Here is a 21690-nt window from a genome sequence, read left to right on the forward strand (position 1 = left end):
CCCATTCAAACACACACACACACACACTCACAAGCATTCCAAGAGGGGTTTTAGATCACATGACTTGGCATTAGTCCAAAAATCCGCAATACCCTGGCACGGCATGCCAATAAAATAACGACACACACAGATTGAGTTTACAAAATTATAAAATTTCGACATTTAGATTAAAATTTTTATTTTAAAATATAAAATGATCTGAGTTATACTAATTCTGTTGAGTTTTTAGAAAAACTGAGATCATCACATCATTTTAAATTTGACCTAAATCAATAAACAGACATTCAACAAACTTTAGAAACTGAATCTAGACTCTAAATACACATTCATTTAGGAGGTATAAACACTAAATCTAAAATATTATACTTTCTGTGATTGTAAAAAAAACCTGTATAATGCTGCTCCTTTAATTGTTAATAATGAAACTTGTATGTCATAATTTGCACAAGACTGCTCACTGTTAAGTGTTTTGACACCAAAACATTTCCACAAACACAACTTATGCATGGAATTTTTCGAAATTAAATCACACACAGATAGTATTTTGCGTAGCATGTGCGATATTACAATACTTATATTTTTTATCTCCAGTATAAAACAGTATTGAATATACTGAAATGTACGATTTATTGTCTAGACCTGGTTTAATCGTGTTCTACTGAAAGATAGAACTGGTGTAGCTGCACGCTCGCATTGCTTGCTGTTAGAACACAATTTTACTTTTAGAAGTTTTAGAGATTGTTTCTTGTTTACTGGCTTCTTTCCAGTGGCTATAACATTTGGTTTGTTGGACAGATTTCTGACTTCTACAAAATTACAGGCGAGCATAAGGTGGCCTGACACTTACAAAGATGTGTTCAGAGTGCCATTATCAAGAGATATTGGTGCTCACTGACACTTCCCAAACAATAACACTATTAAGAATTCTTTTACTCGTTTACTACATTATCTCTTTAGCTGCAGCGCTCACTGGTGGCATATATGAGCTTCCATGACTGTTTGCTACATTAGCATTGTAGCTCCAGTGCTGGTGGGGTTATAAGTCTCTCTCTCTCTCTTTCTCTCTCTCTCATACACACACACACACACACAGAAAAATAAGAGTCTGACACTGATGAGAACATTTGGGTGTTGTTTTGGCCTGTGGCCAACACTCGAGGTGCATTAGCATCACATTCAGACACTACACACACATACACTCAGCCAGGCTGCTTTACTAGACAGACAAGCAAATACTCACATTTAACAAGTCTGATCATTTAACACAGTCACATATTCACATATTCACATATTCACACACATGCACACACACACACACACACACACTGACACACAGTAGCAGTAATAAAGCCATCTAGTTGAGTGACAGGCTGTCACTGTCCTGTTTGCTTCTTTTCCCAGGAGTCTCTGTCTCTTTCTCTCTCTCTCTCTCTCTCTCTCTTATCCACACACACATACACACAAACAAAACACACACAGTTTTATCTGGCCTTTTTTCTTTTTACCTTTTCTCTCTATTTTTCCCCTCTTCTGTTTTTCATTAAGTCTTCTTAATTCCTCCTTCTTTTTGTTTTTTTTTTCTATATTTTACACTCTCCATTTGCTTCTCTCAATCTCATTATGTGGGTGTGTCACTTGAGTTTAAGGCAGCTCAGTGTGTGTGCGTATATGTGTGTGTGTGAGAAAGAGAAAACGAGGCACACACATGGGTAATAAAATGTGTGCTTGTAAAAGTTTTTAGAGGAAACAATCAGTCCAGCAAAATACAGAGATCTCTTTATTAATTGTGTGTTTAGTCTGCATAACTTCTGAAGATGTGCTCCTGTTAGCCAGGAATAACCTGTTTCTCTCTCTCGTTCTCTCTCTCTCTCTCTCGTTCTCTCTCTGTGTGTTAGTCAGGGTCTGACAGCTGTGTAACGTTCGAGTCGTGAGAAAGTGTTAAAAAGAGCTATAGGGCATATAGAACTAGACAAACACACTCCCACACACTCTTAATAAACCTTATTAGATTACATATAGATATGCTGCTGAACATTCACTACACATCACATCACTACTTAGCTGTAATAAGATATTCCTACCATCTGTATGCATTAAATGTAATTAATATGTAATTAATCACAGCATAGGCGATGTAGAATGAACACAGCAGGTTCACAGTTCACAGTTCCAGACCCTCTGATGAGACTAATGTGATTAATCACAATTAACCGTACAGATTTATTGTACTGTACTGAATCACAATTAACAAAACAGGCTGATTTGGTTAATCAAGTAAGAAATCATACAAAGCTAATGTGATGAATCACAGTTAGCTATGCTAACTAGTGTAATTAATCACAAGTAAACATACAAGTCGAAGGTGATAAATCACCAAGCAATGCAGACCAATGTGATTAATCACGAGTAATCATACAACTGCAATGTGATAAATCACAATTAACAATGGAGAATAGTCACATTATCACAGTTGTCTTATAAAGCTAATGTGATTCAGTGTGATTAACCATGCAAACCTAATGTGATTATTTAGAACTGACTCCAAAGACTAATGGGATCAATGACGATTAACCACACAGGCCAATGCAATGTCATTTGTCACGTGTGTTTTTGTATCTATAAACAACTCTACAGTGTCACTAAAACAACACGAGAGCAAATACGTGTGTGTGTGTAAATAAGAGCATAAAGTTTTACACAAAAAGTTTTTAGCTCTGCACTATCTCTGTATCGCTCTTAGCAACAGAAACCTCTGAACCTTTTTTTGTTTGCATATGGGAGAGGCCCAAGAAATGAGAGAGAAAGAGAGAGGGAGAGATAGAGAGAGAGAGAGGAAGAGAGAGAGAGAAAGAGAGAGAAAGAATACAAAGCTTAATCAAAAGGCACTTATTTGGGACAAACCTAACAAAAAATTGTAGAAATTCAGACTTTATTGTTTATTGTAAATCTAAAATATTCCATATTTTTTCTTGTACAGTTGTCTTTTTGGAGATACAACGATTTAGAATGAGTATTTATAGGGTGTCTAACAATATCCAAAATATTGGGAATATATATTTTTATATATATATACTTTTAATTGTATCTGCAGAATGATCTAAAATCTTTTTTTTTGGCCTGGGGTCCCGCTCTGGGATTTCCCACAAAGAGAAAAGATGAAACCTCGCTCTTTTCTGCTAAACTTCAGCGAAAGTAAGCCACAGACTAAAAATTTTTTTTTTCTAAAACAAAAAAACAATAGTGGAAATAGGAGCTAATAAACTTGTGTTAAAATGAAAAGGGATAGAGCTTAGAAATCCAGTCACCTAGCAACACTGCAGAGCGCCTTGAATTCGGCGGATTAGCGTAATTATTACACGGCGGGACTGAGTTTACAACAAGATTTTCAAGATCAGGAGTGTTTAAAGTTAGTGTGTGTTTGTGTGTGTGTATGTAGGTGGTTTATGGCAGTAAGTGAATGTGCTTTTTGCAGACTGTCTCAAAAACAACCTGTAATTATGGACTCAAATAAAACTCCAAACTCAACTCAGCAGCAAACCCTCTCTCTCTCTCTCTCTTCTCTCTCTATTTTATTTTGTCTCTATTGCTTTTTCATCTAATTCTCTTATTCAGTTCTCTCACTGTTTTATCTTTTATTACTCTTTATATTTGTTTATCTTTCTCCATTTATCTCTCTCTTAAACACATGCACACACATCTCCTTTTTGCTTCTTAACAATTTTTCTCTAACATTCTCTTCCTATTTTTTTCCTTTTACTCTCTCCCTTAATCCCTCTCTCTGCTACTTGCTCTCTCACCCTTTTTCTTACTTGTTCTCTCTCTCTCATTCTCTCACTGTAATCACAGGTTGGTCTGAGTGTTGCTAATATGTTTAGACAGGGGGTGGAGCCAAAACTGGTAGCACACTATTTCATCAGACACACAAACACACACACACACACAAACACAAACACACAGAGAAACCGGTTGTAGCCTGGCTGTACCCCGATCCAGAGTGACTCAGATTAGTCTTGAATTTGTATTTACAATTCACAGTACACTCCAAACAGTGGAACCAAATTACAACTATATAGAACTATATTAAAAAAGTGATACAGCACACTCTTCTGAAGCCATATCCATTTGCCAAATGCCTGGGCGAGTTGAGACATTGTTTTGGGCGTGTGTTTACAGTGATGAGACTGGAGACAGTCTAAATCCAGTGTTTATTAGCAATGCTAGTCTTGCATCTCCTGAACTAATGCAAACTAAAGAATCACACATCAGATATTAGATATTGAATAGTTGACTAAATCTTGGGTCAGTGACTGTTCTATTTAGATTTAAATAATAAGAAAACATATCTTTACCCCACTCTTTGTGTGTGTCTTTGTGTGTGCATGTTCACTACATGGCTACTAATTGATTACACTGCAGTAATCTTCAATTATCTATTTTATAAATGAAATTAAAAAAACAAAACCTAGATAAGCCACAATCAGTACAATAAACAGCTCACAGATAGATAAAACCATCTTAACTCTCTCTCTCTCTCTCTCTCTCTCTCTCTCTCTCTCACACACACACACACACACACACACACACACACACACACACACACAGTGAATGGAAGTGTTCCCAGAGGCGAGGCAGAGAGTTTAGTGTTTATCTAAAGAGAGGTGTGTGATTCCTTTTTCTTTTCTCTCTTTCTTCTTCTACTCCTTTGTGTTTGAAAGCTGCAGTGTTTGTGTTTCCCTTTGGCCATGGAAAACAGTCAACAGCAAGGGATTATGGGTAAACCCACAGTAGACAGAGGCAGAAGGGCTTGTACAGTAACTAATACACACACACACACACACACACACAACTGTCTGTATTTGCAGATCTAGATACAGTAGCTAGCTCTGTTATCCGGAGCATCTACATTTACATAGACAGGACAACTAGCATTCATACAAATTAGCAAAACAGATAAATTAGTATACAGACAAAACTCATACAGATACAGAGTAACTAGAATACACAGAGAAAAAATAGCATACAAACTAGCACACACAGAGAAAACTACCATTTGAGAACACAACTAACACACGGACAAGACTAACTAACATAAATAGTGACTAATTAGTATACACAGACAAAAAACAGCATACAGACTTACTAGCACACAGAGAAAAACAAGTCAGGTGAGGTTACAGAAAAGTAACATACATTCTAATTAGCACAAACACAAAAGGATTAGCATTCAAACAAACTAGCATATACAGAAAAAAACTAGCATAGAGACAAACTAGCACACAATGAGAAAAATAAGCTTACATACAAACTAGCACACACACACAGAAAAAGCTAGCTGTCACACAAACTAGCACACACACAGGCTAGCTTACAGACTAACTAGCGCACAAACAGAAAAAACTAGGATACAGACTAATTAGCATACACACAGAGAAACTAGCTTGTAACAGACTTACAAGCTTTCATATTGACTAGCACACACACACAGGTTAGCTTACAGACAAATTAGCACACACACACACAGAACAATTAGCACACATACGAACTAGCATACACAGAGAAGAGCTAGCACACAGACTAACTAGAACAACTAGAGCAAAATGTTGCACACAGGCTAATTAGCTTAGACAGTAGAACTAGCACTCACACAGACTAAATGCCAAATATCACTAACCAAAGCTTTGAGACATTCTTTACAGTAGTATGGATGCTAAAAAATGCATCCACTTTAAGGCTGTTAAGAGTGAACCAGTTTTTGACAACAACAAACATAATGCTATGTCCAAAAACAATAGTTAACTAACATGCAGACAGAATAACTAGCATATATACAAAATAAAGCACACACATATAGGCAGATATAAGCCATGAGTTGACGCATAGAGATACAGAGAAAGAAAACAAGCTCACAGACTGATAGTCAGTGTAATGACAGACAGTTAGGATACAAACTGCTTGCATATAAACAGATAAAAGTGGGAGGATCAGTTGGGTCTGAGGCTGTGCGGCGTGAACAGCAGACAGAAGAGAAAGCGGCAGGAGAATAAAGCGTGAAGCGGTGTTCTCCCAGTCAGGGTCGAGAGTTAAGAACATTTAAAGCTCAAAGCTCTTCACCGCCTCACACACTTCAACACTTCAATGCTTCACTGCTTCAATGAGAATATACCCACTTTAGACCCTTTACACACACTCAATAGCCTCATGCTGTGTGTGTGTGTGTGTGTGTGTGTGTGTGTGTGTGTGTTGAGAGAGAGAGAGCTTGTCACGCTTTCAGAGACTAAATTCAAGCATAAAGCATCAGAGAAGAGGAGAATCCTGAACTCTGCTTTCATCTAAAGCTGTTCTCAGATCAGATCTAACAGCAGATAAAGAGCCATGAAGTGAGATCAGCAGCGATCCTAAAATACAGCCCTGCAGCTCAACCAAAAACTGTCCTGAGATCAGTCTACAGTAACCTCTAAATCCTTCATACAGAAGATCAAATCTAAAACCGCGACACACAAACCCCCTTATGCTTCTCTCAAATGGTCTCGGTTTTATTGGGGAAAATGAGGTCCCCTCCAGGAGGTACCGCAAATGCATCCTTTGGTGTTAGACAATGGAGTCACATACAATTAAAGCACAAAGTGTTTGTTGTTATTGCATTCATTGCAGCTGAAGAGCTGAGAAAAGATGTGAATATACAAGATGTAAAATAATGATATAATAAAATAGAAAAAAGGTCTATTTTTTGGAGAAAATGCAAAGGAACTGCACAGCTGAAGCAATTCCCAAGTGGTTAGCAGGGAATAGATACTTGCTATGGTGTAGTTTTCAGGAGGGTTGCAATGGAGTTAATATTATGTCAAAAACTGTTACTCCACAGTTGGATAGTGGTTGTAAGGTGATTGCCAGTTTATACATACGCATAAAACAGAGATCTAAAATAATGGATATAAATAAATAATAAAAAATATGTACATTTAAAACGAGCATCTGTCTCACAGACACACACACAGGTCTAAACCCATTATTCCATCGTTGACAAAAAATCTAACAGGCACACACAGGCAGCAAAATGCACTTGTTCAAACACAAAGTAGTCTCTAAAACAAGCAAATCAGTATGTGTGTGTGTATGTGTGTGTGTGTGTTTGGCTATGCTTGAGAATGACGTGTTGAGTGGCTGACTGTAGGAATGGCCATGCATGGCGGGAGTCACACAATAGTTTGTTTGTATGTTCACACTGACAATGTAGACACACTAACAACACACACACGTATATCAGAGCAGTAAATACATCATAACACTGAAAATGCAAAAAAAAAAAAGGCAAGCACTACTGACTCACCACTACTGACCTTCTATTTATACACGAGAGAGAAAGAGGGAGTGAAAGGGGTAGTGAAGAGTGAGCATGAAAAAGAGAGGGGAGAGTGGAAAGAGAACAAGAGAGAAAAGAGAGGGAGAGGACAGGGGAGAGAACAAGAGACTAAAGAAAGAGAGAAAAGGAGAAGGAACAAGACGTAAAGAGGTAAAGACGGAGAGCAAAAGCACATGGTTTGAATATGACTTGCCCTGTTTTCTTCAGCTGAATCTGATGACCACGTATGCCTGAGCAAAAGGCAATTGGCGAAACACACACACACATTTTTTGTACTATGTTGGTCCAGCTGCAGGACAAATTTAAAAATAAATTTTGCAATGTTCAGCAGCACTGAATTTTAGGCTAACTCTAGGCTAACCTAAGTTTCCTCTAAAAAAAAACGGTAAGAGCAAACATGTGGATGCCTGGGTGGATGTTTTAAATTCACTGCATTAACCATAGAAACGGATAATATGATAATATGGTGCCTCACAAGACTAATATCTATGTTTTGTGTTTGAAAGCTAGTTGGCGATGCTCTAAATAATGTTAAACACTCAGTTGTAATGTTGGGTTAACATTACTAACTACTTTATGATCAGTGTCTACAGGCGGTAGCTACTTAAATCATAAAAACATTTAATGAAATGACCTAAAATTCTAACACCAAAAGCTAAAGAAACAAACTCTTGAAAGCTGGTGAGGCGGAGTAATGTGGATAATCTTAGGAAAAAGGGTTCTTTGACTTTTAACAATGGTAAAACCTTTTTGGTGCTCTATAGAACAATCTTCAAAGAAACATCTAAAGAGGGATTCCATGTATTTAAAGATCCATTTAACCAAACAATGAACCTTTTAAACATTCCAACGATTATTTGAGATATGAAAAAGGTACGCTTTCTTAGAGCTTAGAGCTCAAACTAATCTACCAATGTTACATAATTATAGTTTACCCCAATAAAGACCATCACAGACAATGAACACGGTTCACAGCCAGTTTGGGAGAATGGTAGGTAGAAGTGTTTTGATTGACATATTGAGTTTTACTGGTATATTTGAGCTTGAAATTGAGCTTGATTTAATTGAAATGTTAATATTTTCTTCAAAATTAGTGCAAACAGAGCACTAATGCAGAATCGGTGACATTTCCCTTTAAGAGCAGGATAGCACTGAGTGTGTGTGTGTGTGCGTGTGTGTGTGTTTAGGTCTTGCTGTTCTACCTATTGAAACTGTGACAGAGTTAATCTCCTCGCTGTCACTGCCGATTAGAAGAGCATTGATCACACACATACACACACACACACACATACAGACACACACACATTTATTCTCTCTGTGCTGTGTTTGAGTGTGTGCAAGACAGAGACAGAGAGAGAGAGAGAGAGAGACAGAGAGAGAGAGAGAGAGGTACTATTCAAGGCCATATGAGAAGTTACACTTTTTTTTTAACTGATCGATTTGTGCGCATGTACGCTACAGCCAGTCAACTCCACTGTTTTGTTTACGGGTCAATAATTCCTTCCCAGGACACCCTAATCTCTCTCCAACACACACCTCCAACAGCCGTTATCTCCTCCATCATATTGAACACACACACACACACACACACACACACCTGTTTTATCTGTGACCGTTTGCCCACACTGACCCGATTTTCTCTCTGCGGGTCAGAGGTTCTTTATTGTTGTGCATGATGTCTCTAACGAGCTGTTAAAAGGCCGTTAGCAGAGCCACACCCCTGATACAGCACACTCGCATTCCAGTCATTTCAGCATGACTGTAGAAACAAATGCTCCTTAGTTCTTCTATGGTATTACTGGAACGTTCTCCGCATACAGTTCTGGTAAAATATGATTCAGTTGGACCTGACTCAACATGTAAATGAATATTATACATATTTTGATCCAGATTATTTTCTGTGGGTTCTACTAAAGAGATCAGAGACTGCATGCGGCACTGCCAAAGGATGCAACCTTTACCAAGTTAAGTTAATTTGTGCTGCTACTAGAGCTGCCCTAATCAACTGTAAGTCCTGATATTGTAAAATTGGAAAGGGTTCAGCCAGGAAGCAGTATATGATAGATAATGTAAGCAGGGAGTTTGAGCGAATAGTGAATACTGTTTGTCTAAAACAAACACTGCTTTCCAACAGACAAACCTCATACCAACTGTCAAGCCTGGGGGCGGTAGTATCACAGTGTAGTATCACAGGGTGCTTTGCTGCCTCTTATCAAGGCAGCTTGTAATTATTGATGGACTCCTGAATTCTAGACTGCAACTTATATTGCAGGGGGAATGTTGTTTAGCTAAGATGTTGAACTGCTGCCATGCTTTAGTTTCTTCCCAAACCTGACATGCCTACACTTAGAGCTGGGGAAATATGACAACATTTTATTGTATCATATGTATTGTGGATTTCAAGCAACCACTTAATCCAAGGTTTCAGTTTCTTTTATTAGTAAACTGCCAGTAAGCACACCAGCTAGCCCTGCTAGAATAATAAAATGAATTTATAATTCCATGTTTTTAATGATTTACGTAAATGTTATCCCTACATATTGTTTTAAGCTTCAATCTGTTTTATTCTGTTACTGTAATGCATGCTATTAGAGCAAAATCACTTAATGTGACTAGTATCTGGATCGTATCCTAATAAGATTTTATTCATATGCATTTACACTTGGTAGTCAGACAGATTAGATAGCCAGACTGAAATCTGATTGCTCTGTTGGAATAAATATTCTGAAATTAACTCATTGCTTGGCAAATATTATTGGTGTTTCAGTTGTGCTGGGAGGAGTTTTGGTGGTCGCATGCATCTTGGACACATGGATATGTTTACACTGCTATAACATCTGACTCAAATGAGTTTCAGATCTCCTCCTGAAGTGGTGAAATGATTGTTGGGTGCATTTAAACTTGCATTTTTGGCCAAATTATCCAGATATAATCCATATATTCAAGATACATAAAGTAACCAGGTGTAAACAGGATCTCAGACAACTGACGGATCTTCCATTAATGACTCTACTCTTTGACTTTCAAGGTGCAGCCCTATATATTTTTTTACTGCATTTACTTATTTCAGTACCTCAGTTTATTTATTGTGAAATGTTCACACAGTGCAGAGTTCAGCAAAAGTTTGAAAGTATGTAAAAACAGAAAGGAGTTACGAGACTTTGATACGACAGTCCTGATATATTGCCCAGGGTGTATACTCACATGTACAGTAATCTGATAAACTCTGTGTAATTTCAGGGTGAAGTAATGGTGTAGATAGCAGCTCTTATCTGAATTACGTCATTCACTGTACCTTACAGAAACACACACACCAATAGGTGTGTGATGATATGCTATCATTACTCTGATAAATGACATCATGGTACTGTTTTCTGAGTGAACGATGGGTATGGCTGGTCAAAATCCATGTCTAGTTAATAAGTCTCTTCCTCCACAGAGACACACTTTAGCATGTTTTAACCCTTTTTCTGTAGTCTCTGGCATGTAATCTACTTTCCTCTGTTAATAATGTGATAAATAATGTTTGTACATGTGACTGTACGAACAGTATGTCTGGAACACAAAGCATCCTATGTGCATCATGAAAAGTCTGTAAACAGCAACAACCAGTGTGTAGTTACTGCATAACCTGCGTGGCAACAAGTAGCTGACTGGATGGCAGCCCATTATGACATCGTCTTCTTTTATTACTTTCAGTTCCTTCATAAATACTTTATTATTGCAGTCTTGAAGGCACTTAGACTTTCTTTAACACAGGAATGCTCACTGTGTGCTTTATTCACTTTACTTCACACTATAAACCCACAATACGTTCAAACTCAAACAAATTAAGTGTGTACAAACTAAGTTTATGTAAAATTAGATAATACCAAACTTTACTCAACTAGTTTAAATTGAAACAAACAGAGATCTTTGAGTTTAGTCTGTTGCCATTGGCAGCTTCTTTTCCATTGGCTTCTGGCACAATCTATTTTCATACTGGGTGTGTCCCCCATTTTCTGACACTCACCATCAGTGTGAATTGCTTGCCCTTGTTGATCATATATAATTATTAACTGCCTGGTCTTTTTGTTGTAAGCTGTAAGAACAAGCATCATTTTCAAAACTGCTAAATCTGTGTTGGCTGTTTGCTATACTGTTCACTCCTTAGCATTTTCTTTCTTCATCTAATTTTCTATGAGTATTTTAATTGTGTATTTTGCTTAAATGAACTCAAAGTAAAGACTAAATGCAAATCTCTTTGTTTCACCTGATCATAACATTGAAAGAATTATTATTCAAAGCAACTGATATAACAAAAAATAGGCATAATAACTAAAGGGTTTTAGTCTAATTAACTTAAGCTTTCAGTAAACAATATTAAAAAATCTTAGGGCAAATTCAGCTTATCCAGGCTTACAGTTCATAAACTAGGGACAGTTATTCTTTCCAGACACTGTTTTTGTACCATATAGAACCATATTTAAAGAAATAATAAAAAATATATTTTAAAAATTAGAAAAATTATCATAGCATAAAGCTTCAATACAGCAGCATCACTGGTGTCATCTTTGAGTTCCATGCCCAGGCATGGTTAGCCATCATCACACTAGAAGTGTACCGTAACTGAGTCCAACTGAGCTCTGCCTGAGCCCACGTCTTCCAGCAGGCCCTGGCATGGTTTACTGTACCGTGCTTGGGCATGGAATGGAGCAATCACACTAGTCAAACAAATCAGGCTTTGGGGTGAAACATGCACTGTCATGATACTGATCGCCTAGTGTGAGTGTACCCAATGAGTGTATAAAAGCAGATAATATACATATATCTTGTATACCCGTAAATAACTGGGTTATATACAGAGCTACAGAACTTTTTAAAAGGTTCATTACTGTGTGTTCTTCTTTACAACTGTGCTATAAGGCAAAGCTTTGTTTTTTTAGAGACACAAGAGATAGACACAACCTGTAACACACATCTAGGAGCTGTTTATTCAATCTCGCTCACAAACACACACAGGCTCACAGTGTAGTGTGTATTGCACACTAGATCTAATGAGTGACAGATCTTTTGTTGGTTTAGTTTCGGTTCAGAAGTCAGTGCTTCTATACAAAACCATGACTATACATGGGCATTTATATGGTTCTGTCTAGCTGTGGTTTTATGTGGAATAGCTCTATGTAGCACCAAGAAGAAAATAGCATTTTTAGAAACTAGTTAAAAAAACTTGTATAAGTGTAGTAGTATATATAACAATTAGAATTAGTGGTTAAGTGTGTTTGCAGGAACACAAAGAGCATGAGGGAGAAAATAAAAGTGGAACTTCAATAAATGGTAATTTGAATTGCGTCGCAGATTTGCCGAAGTGCTGGGTTAATCTGAGTGAACTCAGGATTAATGATCAGCTTTATTCTCATAATCTTTAATCTCTGCTCTAAACCGATAACGCCTTCTCTCTCACTCATTCCCCTTCTCTTTCTCTTTCTCTCTCTATCTCTCTCTCTCACACACACACAGCTGTTTTCATATGCTTTCTCAGTGTGTATTCTCAGTGTGTCAGTCAAACACTGCTCTCGTCTGTTTATTTACTTTATTTAATTACTTATGTGATCTTTTTTTACCAATAAGAAACTTTATGACATACGTAAACAAGTAAACAACCAAATAAATAAATGAATACAACAACAGTATATTTGCATGTATTGGAATTTTCTTTGGTGGAACACCTCTTTAACCATATATTAACCATATCTCCCGCCCTCGCTCTCTTTCTACTCTAAATGACAGTTTATCAAGTTATACTTTTCTTCCTGGAGCAAGTGTGTGTTTGTGATTCTGTATTCTATAAACATACATTAGTGAGTGAGTGTGTGTGTGCGTGCGAATGCACACATACAGACAGATAAGGCTAGTTATTTTACACATTATATGTGCATTTTTAGGTCAAAATCAAAGAAAAAGAGAGAGGTGGAGAGAGAGAAAGAGAGACAGTAGTTTCAGTTAAGAAGCTTTTCAGTATAGCGACCCATATGCCTACTGTGGACTTATAGCATTGTACGCATATGCATGTGTGTGTGTGTGTTCCATATGTTGCAAGCGGTGTTAGAAATGAGGACAGGCTTAAAATCCAACTGATAGTTCATCAACAACACACTCATCAAACACACACACTGATGTTGGCCTCAGCTCGACCGATACTGGTTTTACAGCAGTGAAACAATTTCACTTCTACTGTTCTGATACTGACACCTTTAATATCAGCTGATATTTATATAGACTTTATATAGATCTTATAAATTTTAATGGATATTTTTTATATTTTTAATTGATAAGTTCTTTAAAAAGGAAAAAATATGTAAGCTTAAATGGTTCTTTGCCTGGTAAACATTTTTTTTTGCATTAGCATACAACTTTTTGGAGATGATTCAATATAGTACCAAATTACAAATTACAGTAATTTTTAATACTATGTAGAACCATGTTTGTAGTGTTCTCAGAAGTACAAAAATGTTTAATTAATTTACTTTAAATACCACATAGAACTTCATTCTAGTACACTTTATAGAACACTTTCAATAGTGCATAAGAATCTTTTTAATACAAAAAAACTTATTGAACCCTTTTCAGTACTACATAAAACACTAATTACTTGGTGTCAGCAAATTTTGTATTTTTCACATTTTCTAAATTATTTAAAATTTTAAAATGACAAAAATGCTCCAGCAAAAAAATATTAGATTTTTTTCCTGTGAAGTCACTATAATGGAAAGCTTATTTTTTGTTTGTTTGTTTTTGTATAAAACTACATTCCTGAAAATAATACACAAATGCAAAACTTTGTCAGCTTTGGTTTATATATTCATATTTCATCCCTGTTTATGTAAAGCATTTTGAATTTGCCACTGTGTATGCATCATTTAATTTACTTAATAATAAACAGTATCTGCACTTCTTCTGGTTCTGGTTGCACTTAAGTGGACTGGCTGAAAAAGACTTTAGTCCAAATTGTTTTTAGTGTATTAGACAAAGTTCAGATATGATCATCTGTTTACTAAATCAAAAAACAAGCTCAATATTATCACTCAGATAAATATGCAATCTTCTTAAAATCATTATCATTAATACAGATTCAGAGAGTGTGTTTGTAGCAGTGCAAAGCCTAACCAGTGTAAGTGTCCAAAGTGAACAGGTACACACTTACACTGAGATAATACACACATTCCAACTCAGATACACACACTTATACACATTTACAATCTCCTTCACACCCACTCACAACACACTCTTAGGCTAACTGATTAGTCAGATGCTCTAAAGTGGAGGCCTTTCAACACACACACACGCACACACACACACACTGACAGTTCAGCAGGATAAGCAAACAAACATTAAGGGGCTTGAGAAAACACACTCCAACTGGTGTAAAACCACACACTGCTGTTTTATCACCTGCTCTGTGTGTACTCTTCGCACACACACACTGAAGCGTTCTCCATCTGAGGGAGCAGATAGGCCTCCATTTACATCAAGAGTCTTCGTTCACACACATTCCACTACACACACTCTTCAAAATATGTCCCACTCTGCCCCGCAGCGATCTTTCACACGCAGAGGTTATATATATACACATACATTAAACGTGATGATCTTGTACCATGTTACAATTAGACCTAACAATACAATTTAGGAAAACTCTTAAATATTATTTAATGGTGGGAACTGAAAAGTACAGAACGTACTCATATATTCAATATACTTAAAAATGTATTTAAGTGGACAAGTAATTCAAAGTAGACACTGAATAATTTATAGTCGTTTAATTTATAATAGATAATGATGAATATTTTATAATATACTGAACATTTAAAAGTACATACTAAATACTTAGTTGCAGATACTGAAAAATCCATCAAAGATTATAATTAATAATTCATAGTGGATAATGACAATGAAATATTTAATAGTAAATACTGTATATTTAATAATGATTGCAGGTTTTGTTGTAGAAAGTGTTTTAAACTGCACTTCGAAATAAGTCGAAATAAGAGGTGGGTTTTGTCGGCCCAGCAAGCTGAGATCTTTCTTAAATTTCTTCATCCAGGCATTTGTTAAAACGCTTCCTCACAATTTCAATCAAAATGTTTGTTTAAGTTGGTTTATTTGAAGTATGTGTTGTTCAGTTGCTCTTACGTATTCCAGTGTGTGTGTGTGTATGTTTGAGAGAGTGTGTTTTACAGGCTGAGGACTGTAGACGCCTTAATTAAAATATTCCCTTCCAGTTTTCTGGGAGAAATCAGAAGCATGTGTTGGACTCCAGCAGCCCCAGCGCTCAGAAATCCGACCGGGATAAACACTCAGACCAATACGGAAAAACAGCACACGGATGTAAAGCCTGGGAATGTTCTCTGCTCAGCTCTTATTACCTACGTTTAGCTACACTATTAAAGTACAATTAGATAATTACATATTCAATTACAGTCATGAGCAAATGTACATGTGTTGTTGATGTTAACTGTAAAAAAAAAAGTGAACAAAGCTTTTACAAGAAACAAACCAATTTACCTTAATATTCTGCACTATTTATACAGGATGTATATTTATTACAAAATTGTAAAAATATTCAGAATATTTGAAATGTTCCATTACTTTTGGATACTTTTTACATGTGTAAAACTTAAAGTTAAGCATGAATTCTGTGAATAAATGAGGAATAAATTTGTAACGTTTTCTCCAAAATTGTGTATGCTTAAAAAAGGGCTGGTGAAGGTTTTCTAAAACTCTTGGCAAAAGCAATAGTTCTAAATAAAAACTCTAACAACCCCCCATATGCCTAAAGAGTCTTCAGCCTGTTTGGTTCCTCCCTGTGATGGAAAACCCCTTGTATCTGGTTCTTTAACCGCTGGCCTATATTTGAGTTTAAATTTTGGGACTTACTGTTCAGTAACTGCTGATGTATGTGTTACGTTTTTTGGGAAAGGGAATTAACGTGTGGGTTTCCAAACGGGTTTTGGTCTTACTAACCACAAAATAGGGTTCAGTACTCTATACACTTGAATAAACGACACGAACAAGACAAATAATCCTACTTCTACACATAACATTCAATAATTCTCTAGCTGAGATAGCTATAACTACAGCTAGACATTAAATTAAATAATTAAAACAATTTAAAATTTAATATACTGAAAGTATTTATTGTATTAGCAGATTATTTTTTTTATTAAAAAAAAAATAATGGTGAGAAGAAGTTATAAAAATGACTTAGAATATTATTTAGAATGGATTAAAAATATTGATTTAATCAACGAAAATCATGTAATGTCATATAAATACACACGGTTAAGCTCACAGTGACGTGTATTTTGCCACATAGTGAGCCCAGGTTCATGTATGTTTCTTGTGGATCCTGATCTCACTGTGTGTTTTCCATCAGTCAGCGTTAAATCTCTCAGCCTCAGCAGAGATCTGTTAATAGCTTACTACTATTTAACCACATCAGCATTCAGACCTTTCAGATTTGTCCATGTTTTGTTTTTTAGCGATCCAGATGGTCGGTGTCCATTTTTAATGAGGCGCTTACTTTTAAAAACAGATTATTGTAAACTGAAAAAGACACCACCATTAGTTATAAAGCTACAATCTTTAATATTAACAATGTTATTGCTTAGAGCTGAGAATGTGAATGTAACAACTTAATATGTTAATGTATCTCTAATTGTGGGTCTAATAATTAAAGATCCTGTTGATGTTGAATTGTAATACATTATGAACAGATGTTTCTCTGCTGAAGCTTACAGGAAAAGTGTGACTGATTGAGACACACAGTAAGATCGTTAACCAGGAACATCTGAGCTCACTATATATTTTTTTTTATCTTGTTACTGCTTATTAATGTTAATTACATAAACTTTATCACTTCTCCATAACTACATGCAACTCAATGCAAACTAGCAGAGTTTACTACCATTAATACAGATATACCAAAGCTATACCAGTAACAAAAAAGAGAGGTTAATTGACACATTTTAACCATTAGAAGGTCTGCTTAAGTGTGGTCATATAATAAAGTGATGCTACTAATTGAACTAAATGTAAGATTATTTTGTAAGGGTGTACATGTTAACTTGTGTGTCGTGGTCACACAAAACTTTATTTTTCCAAAATGGAAGTCAGTGTAAAACTTTGTTGTGAAAATTGGACAACTACCAGATTTGCATTATGACGTTAAGTGAAAATGGGGCATAACCTTCGGTACAAAAGTTTACATAAAGATTTGCTATTACAGCTGATGTATATGCTTATTCTGAATGTATTTATTTGTTTTTTGGTGAAAAAGCGCACCTACAAAACATGACAGAAGTAAATTGCCAGATATGCTTTACGCTAAAAAGTGAAAAAGAGTCGTATTTTTAAGCAGGGGCACAATCTTTGGTTTATGACACCAGGAATTATATGTATAGCTGATGATTTAAAGCTCTGTGTACTTTTTTCTGTTTGCTTGAAGGCAAAAAGTGTGCACCAACAAAACATTGCGAAACTCGGGTAAACAAAATAAGAAGTCTCATAATAGATAATAATAAATATTTTATAAGATACTGAACATTTTTAAGTACATACTAAATACTTAGTTGCATATACTAAAAAAAATGTTAATTAGATAATTTTTAGATACTGACAACAAAATAGTTAATAGCAAATACTATATGTTTAATAATGATTGCAGGTTTTGTTGTAGAACGTGTTTTACACTGCACTTCGCAAGTCGAAATAAGAGGTGGGTTTTGTCGGCCCAGCAAGCTGAGATCTAAACAAAATAAGAAGTCTCCATCAAATTCAGATTACAGCTCAAGATTATCGTAAAATCTCCTCTTCTATGTACAGACAGTGATGTGGCATTGAGTGAAGGTTTACACTCCAGTTTTTTTTTTAGTTTTTTAGTCAAACTACCGATGAGAAATAAATCAATAAAATAAAAAATTAAACAGCAATATTATGTTGTTACCCAGGATAATGGAGATAAACTACACAAACTACACAAGCGCCATTTTAACCTTCAATATAAGCGAATGTAATGAGATTCAACTGCAGATTATGTATATAGGTCCCTCCACTGTCTGATTATAGCCGCTGATGTCCAATGTGTATAAATATATATAATAAAAACAAGAAAACGGATGAGATACATGTTTTTTTCCTGACTGTGACGAATTTGAACACAGACTCTACTCTACATTCTCCTACACATCTTAAGCTGGGATTCCCCAAAGCGCCTCGGCCTAAAAGCGATTGTTAAATGGTGAAGCGAGCATTACACTCAACATTCCCTGTCTCTTTCTCTCTCTCTCTATCAGTTAAGATGATTTTAGTGCTGAGGTGCTGATTGCTTATGAGGTGTATTTGGAGTCGCTTGTTCAGCACAGTGAGACACGGGGTCTTTCCATCCTGTACCTGAGACAGGTATGCAGGTACAGGTGAGCCAGAGCTGATCACAGAGCAAAAGGTGTGTGTGTGTGTGTGTGTGTGTTTAAAGCGGAGTAAACATGTGTATTTGTGATTAAGGAGTTTCCCTAACCTGCCTTATATACACCTGGAAACACACCTGAGTACTGAAATTTATGAGAAGCAACACACACACATATATACACACCAGTCAGTGGACACATATACATAGGAGGAAAACTGACCACAGCGGCCTTGTTCTTTTTTCTTTCAACCTTTTTCGCTCCCTTCGCTTTTTTTTTTTTTGCTTTATTGTGTTTTTTTCTCTCATTTATTTTTTTTTTCTTGCAGTTCTTTGTTTACTCTGTTTTCTGTTTTATTTCTCGTCTTTCACACTCTTTCGCTTTTCTTCCTCTCGGTTTATACTTTCATTTACTTCATTTGCACTAACTCACTCTTCTTTAACTTTTTATCTCTCTTTTTGCTTTCTTTACTTTAATCCACTGTTCATTCTCCTCTCCTGCTCTTTCTCCTCTTTTACACATTTTGTATAGTTTTTTCTCTTTATCTTTTACTCTTTATATCTCTCTCTACTTTCTTTTTCTCTGAGTTTTTTACTCTTCTCTTCTAGTACTCTTCTTCTTGTTTTTTTCTCTTCTTTTACACTTTATATTTCTCTCTTTTTGCTTTCTTATTCTTTTCTTTTGAGTTTTTCTTACTGTTCTTTTTCTTTATTTAATCTCTTTCACATATTATGCTTTTTCTGCTTTTTTTCTTACTATTTTTCCTTGATTCTCTTGTTTTATCTTGTCTGTCTCTTTCTATTGTATTTTCATTTGATCTACTGCTTTCTTTTTCTGATCTTCTGATGTTTTTCTCTTTTGTTTCTCCCTCTTTGTCTTTTCTCTTGTTGTCTTTTTCTCACTTTCTCTCTCTCTCTGGGTTTCTAAAGACCATGTCATGGCAACTCTCTCACTCCCTCATGCTTATACACCCACACATCCACACTCTCACTATCTCTCTCTCTCTCTCTCTCTCTCACCTGCTGTTGTGAGTGCTCCACTCCACCGGCTCCAGTATTTTGGCCTCCAGCAGCGCGAGGCTGCAGATGAGTGCGAGCGCGCAGCAACAGCAGTGCAGCACGCGCCGCCCCGCCGCTCCCATCTCCCCCTCACACACACCGCCGCACCATCCCCTCCGTGCCCTGTGGATGTGGGTGTGCGCGCGTCCGTGTGCGCGTGCAGTCCAGCGAGCGATGTTCCAGAGGAGCTCGTGCAGAACGATCCAAAATTAAACAATGATAAAAATAAACACAGAGTCCAGGTAAGGGGTCCGCCGCGTTGCTATGCAACCTGGACCCCGGCCGCCACGTGCGCAGGGGCCGGTGACGCGGAGTCCACCGCAGACTCTGCGCAGCTCACGAGACTTTTAACGGCCGCCTGAAGCACGAAAAAACCCAGCGAAACGACCACTTGCGCTGATAAACAGACCACACAGCGTTTAAACAAGAACACAAAACAAAAAGAGCGTGAGAAACTGCTGTCCCAGCGAAAACTTCAACTTTTAATTTTAAGCAAGCGCAGTAAGTTTCGTAAACCAAACCGCGCGCACCTGACAGGGTCCCATCAGTGACGCCAAAAACAAACAAATAACAGGCAAACGCCGCTAATATTAGCACGTTAAAAACGTGTAGAAACTAACAAACAATATAAATCCGTCAGAAACCTCAGAACTGAGCTGTAGGCTGTAGGTTTTTTAAGCGCGTGCCTTGAGGAGAGGAATCCCACCAGTGACGTAGCAGCCAAGCCGAACAAACAAACAAAACAAACGTTTTTTAAAAAATCCGTTAAAAAAAGTCCGTTAAAAGTCCGCTTTACTTTTCAAAATGTTCAAAAAGTCCAACGTTCCACGCGCGCCCACAGACAGAAACAACAGGGAGAGAGTTCCAGTCGCTCTGCGCGCGCTCCGTGTGCTGGGCGCTACTAGGAGACGCGGCGTTCTGAGCTCGTTCTCAGCGCGAGCGGCAAGGCCACGCCTCCGCGCCCTGCCCCTTCGGTCACCATTCACCAATCCGAGCGCGGCAAGCGTGAAACGTCACTGCCCAGAGGCCTCAACCCCGCCCCTCAGAAGTTCTGCTCTCTTGTGTGAGAGAACTCTTCTGTCCGACCCCAACGTACATAAAAAATAAAAAAATGTTGTTTTTTTATAAATATTGTCTGATTTAATATTGATATTACTGATTTACTACGTATTATTTAAAAAAGTATTTTACTTGTTTTATCTTTTTTTATTTATTATGAGAAACATATACTACTTTCAATTAACTTTCATAATTTTGTATAGTATGTGTTACTAATACAGCAATATAAAAAATAAATTAAACGTATAAATACGTTTATAATATTTATCAGAAATAAATAAATACAAGTAATTTTTTTTTCTTTAACTACAAAACTTAAACACACACCGTTCTAGACGATAGTTTGTGTGGAAAACTATGCAAACTTAACCGTTTAACCGCGTTTAAAGTACGTTTTTTAGACGTTAGTAAATTGCGTTAGCTTCACCACTGAAGTCCTGGGTTTACTTTAGGCGTATTTAAGCCTCGTCTTCAGTGTTTATGAACGCAGCAGTGGCAGGTCAGGAGTGTTCAATCAGTGAGAAAGAAATCTGTTCTCTCAGGCAGCTTCGTATATGAAGCTGTTGTTCAGTGGACACTACTGCCCTCTATCGGCGGCGCAGACAGCCAGAGATTAACATACAGCAACTCATTTCTGTGTACTTTTCCTAAATAAACACACAACTGTTGCAAATATACACGAGTTGCTGAAACTCAGACCTTAAATGGCTGTTATACCGCGGACAGCTAACCCACACTAATGCTGAGTGAGTGTGTTGTTGTGTTTATT

General features: G+C 36.8%; 1 protein-coding gene across 1 annotated transcript in view; it reads right to left on the reverse strand.

Moving 5' to 3' along the window:
* efnb1 (ephrin-B1) overlaps positions 1–20777 on the reverse strand; it is a 57818-nt gene extending 37041 nt beyond the window's left edge. Inside the window, exon 1 of the mRNA XM_007256412.3 lies at positions 19824–20777. Within this exon, the coding sequence (XP_007256474.3) occupies positions 19824–19945 (122 nt within the window). The 5' untranslated portion in view covers positions 19946–20777. The remainder of the gene's footprint in view (positions 1–19823) is intronic.
* Positions 20778–21690: the final 913 nt, after the last annotated feature.

This window comes from Astyanax mexicanus, chromosome 1 (assembly GCF_023375975.1).
Source record: "Astyanax mexicanus isolate ESR-SI-001 chromosome 1, AstMex3_surface, whole genome shotgun sequence".
Taxonomy (NCBI): domain Eukaryota; kingdom Metazoa; phylum Chordata; class Actinopteri; order Characiformes; family Acestrorhamphidae; genus Astyanax; species Astyanax mexicanus.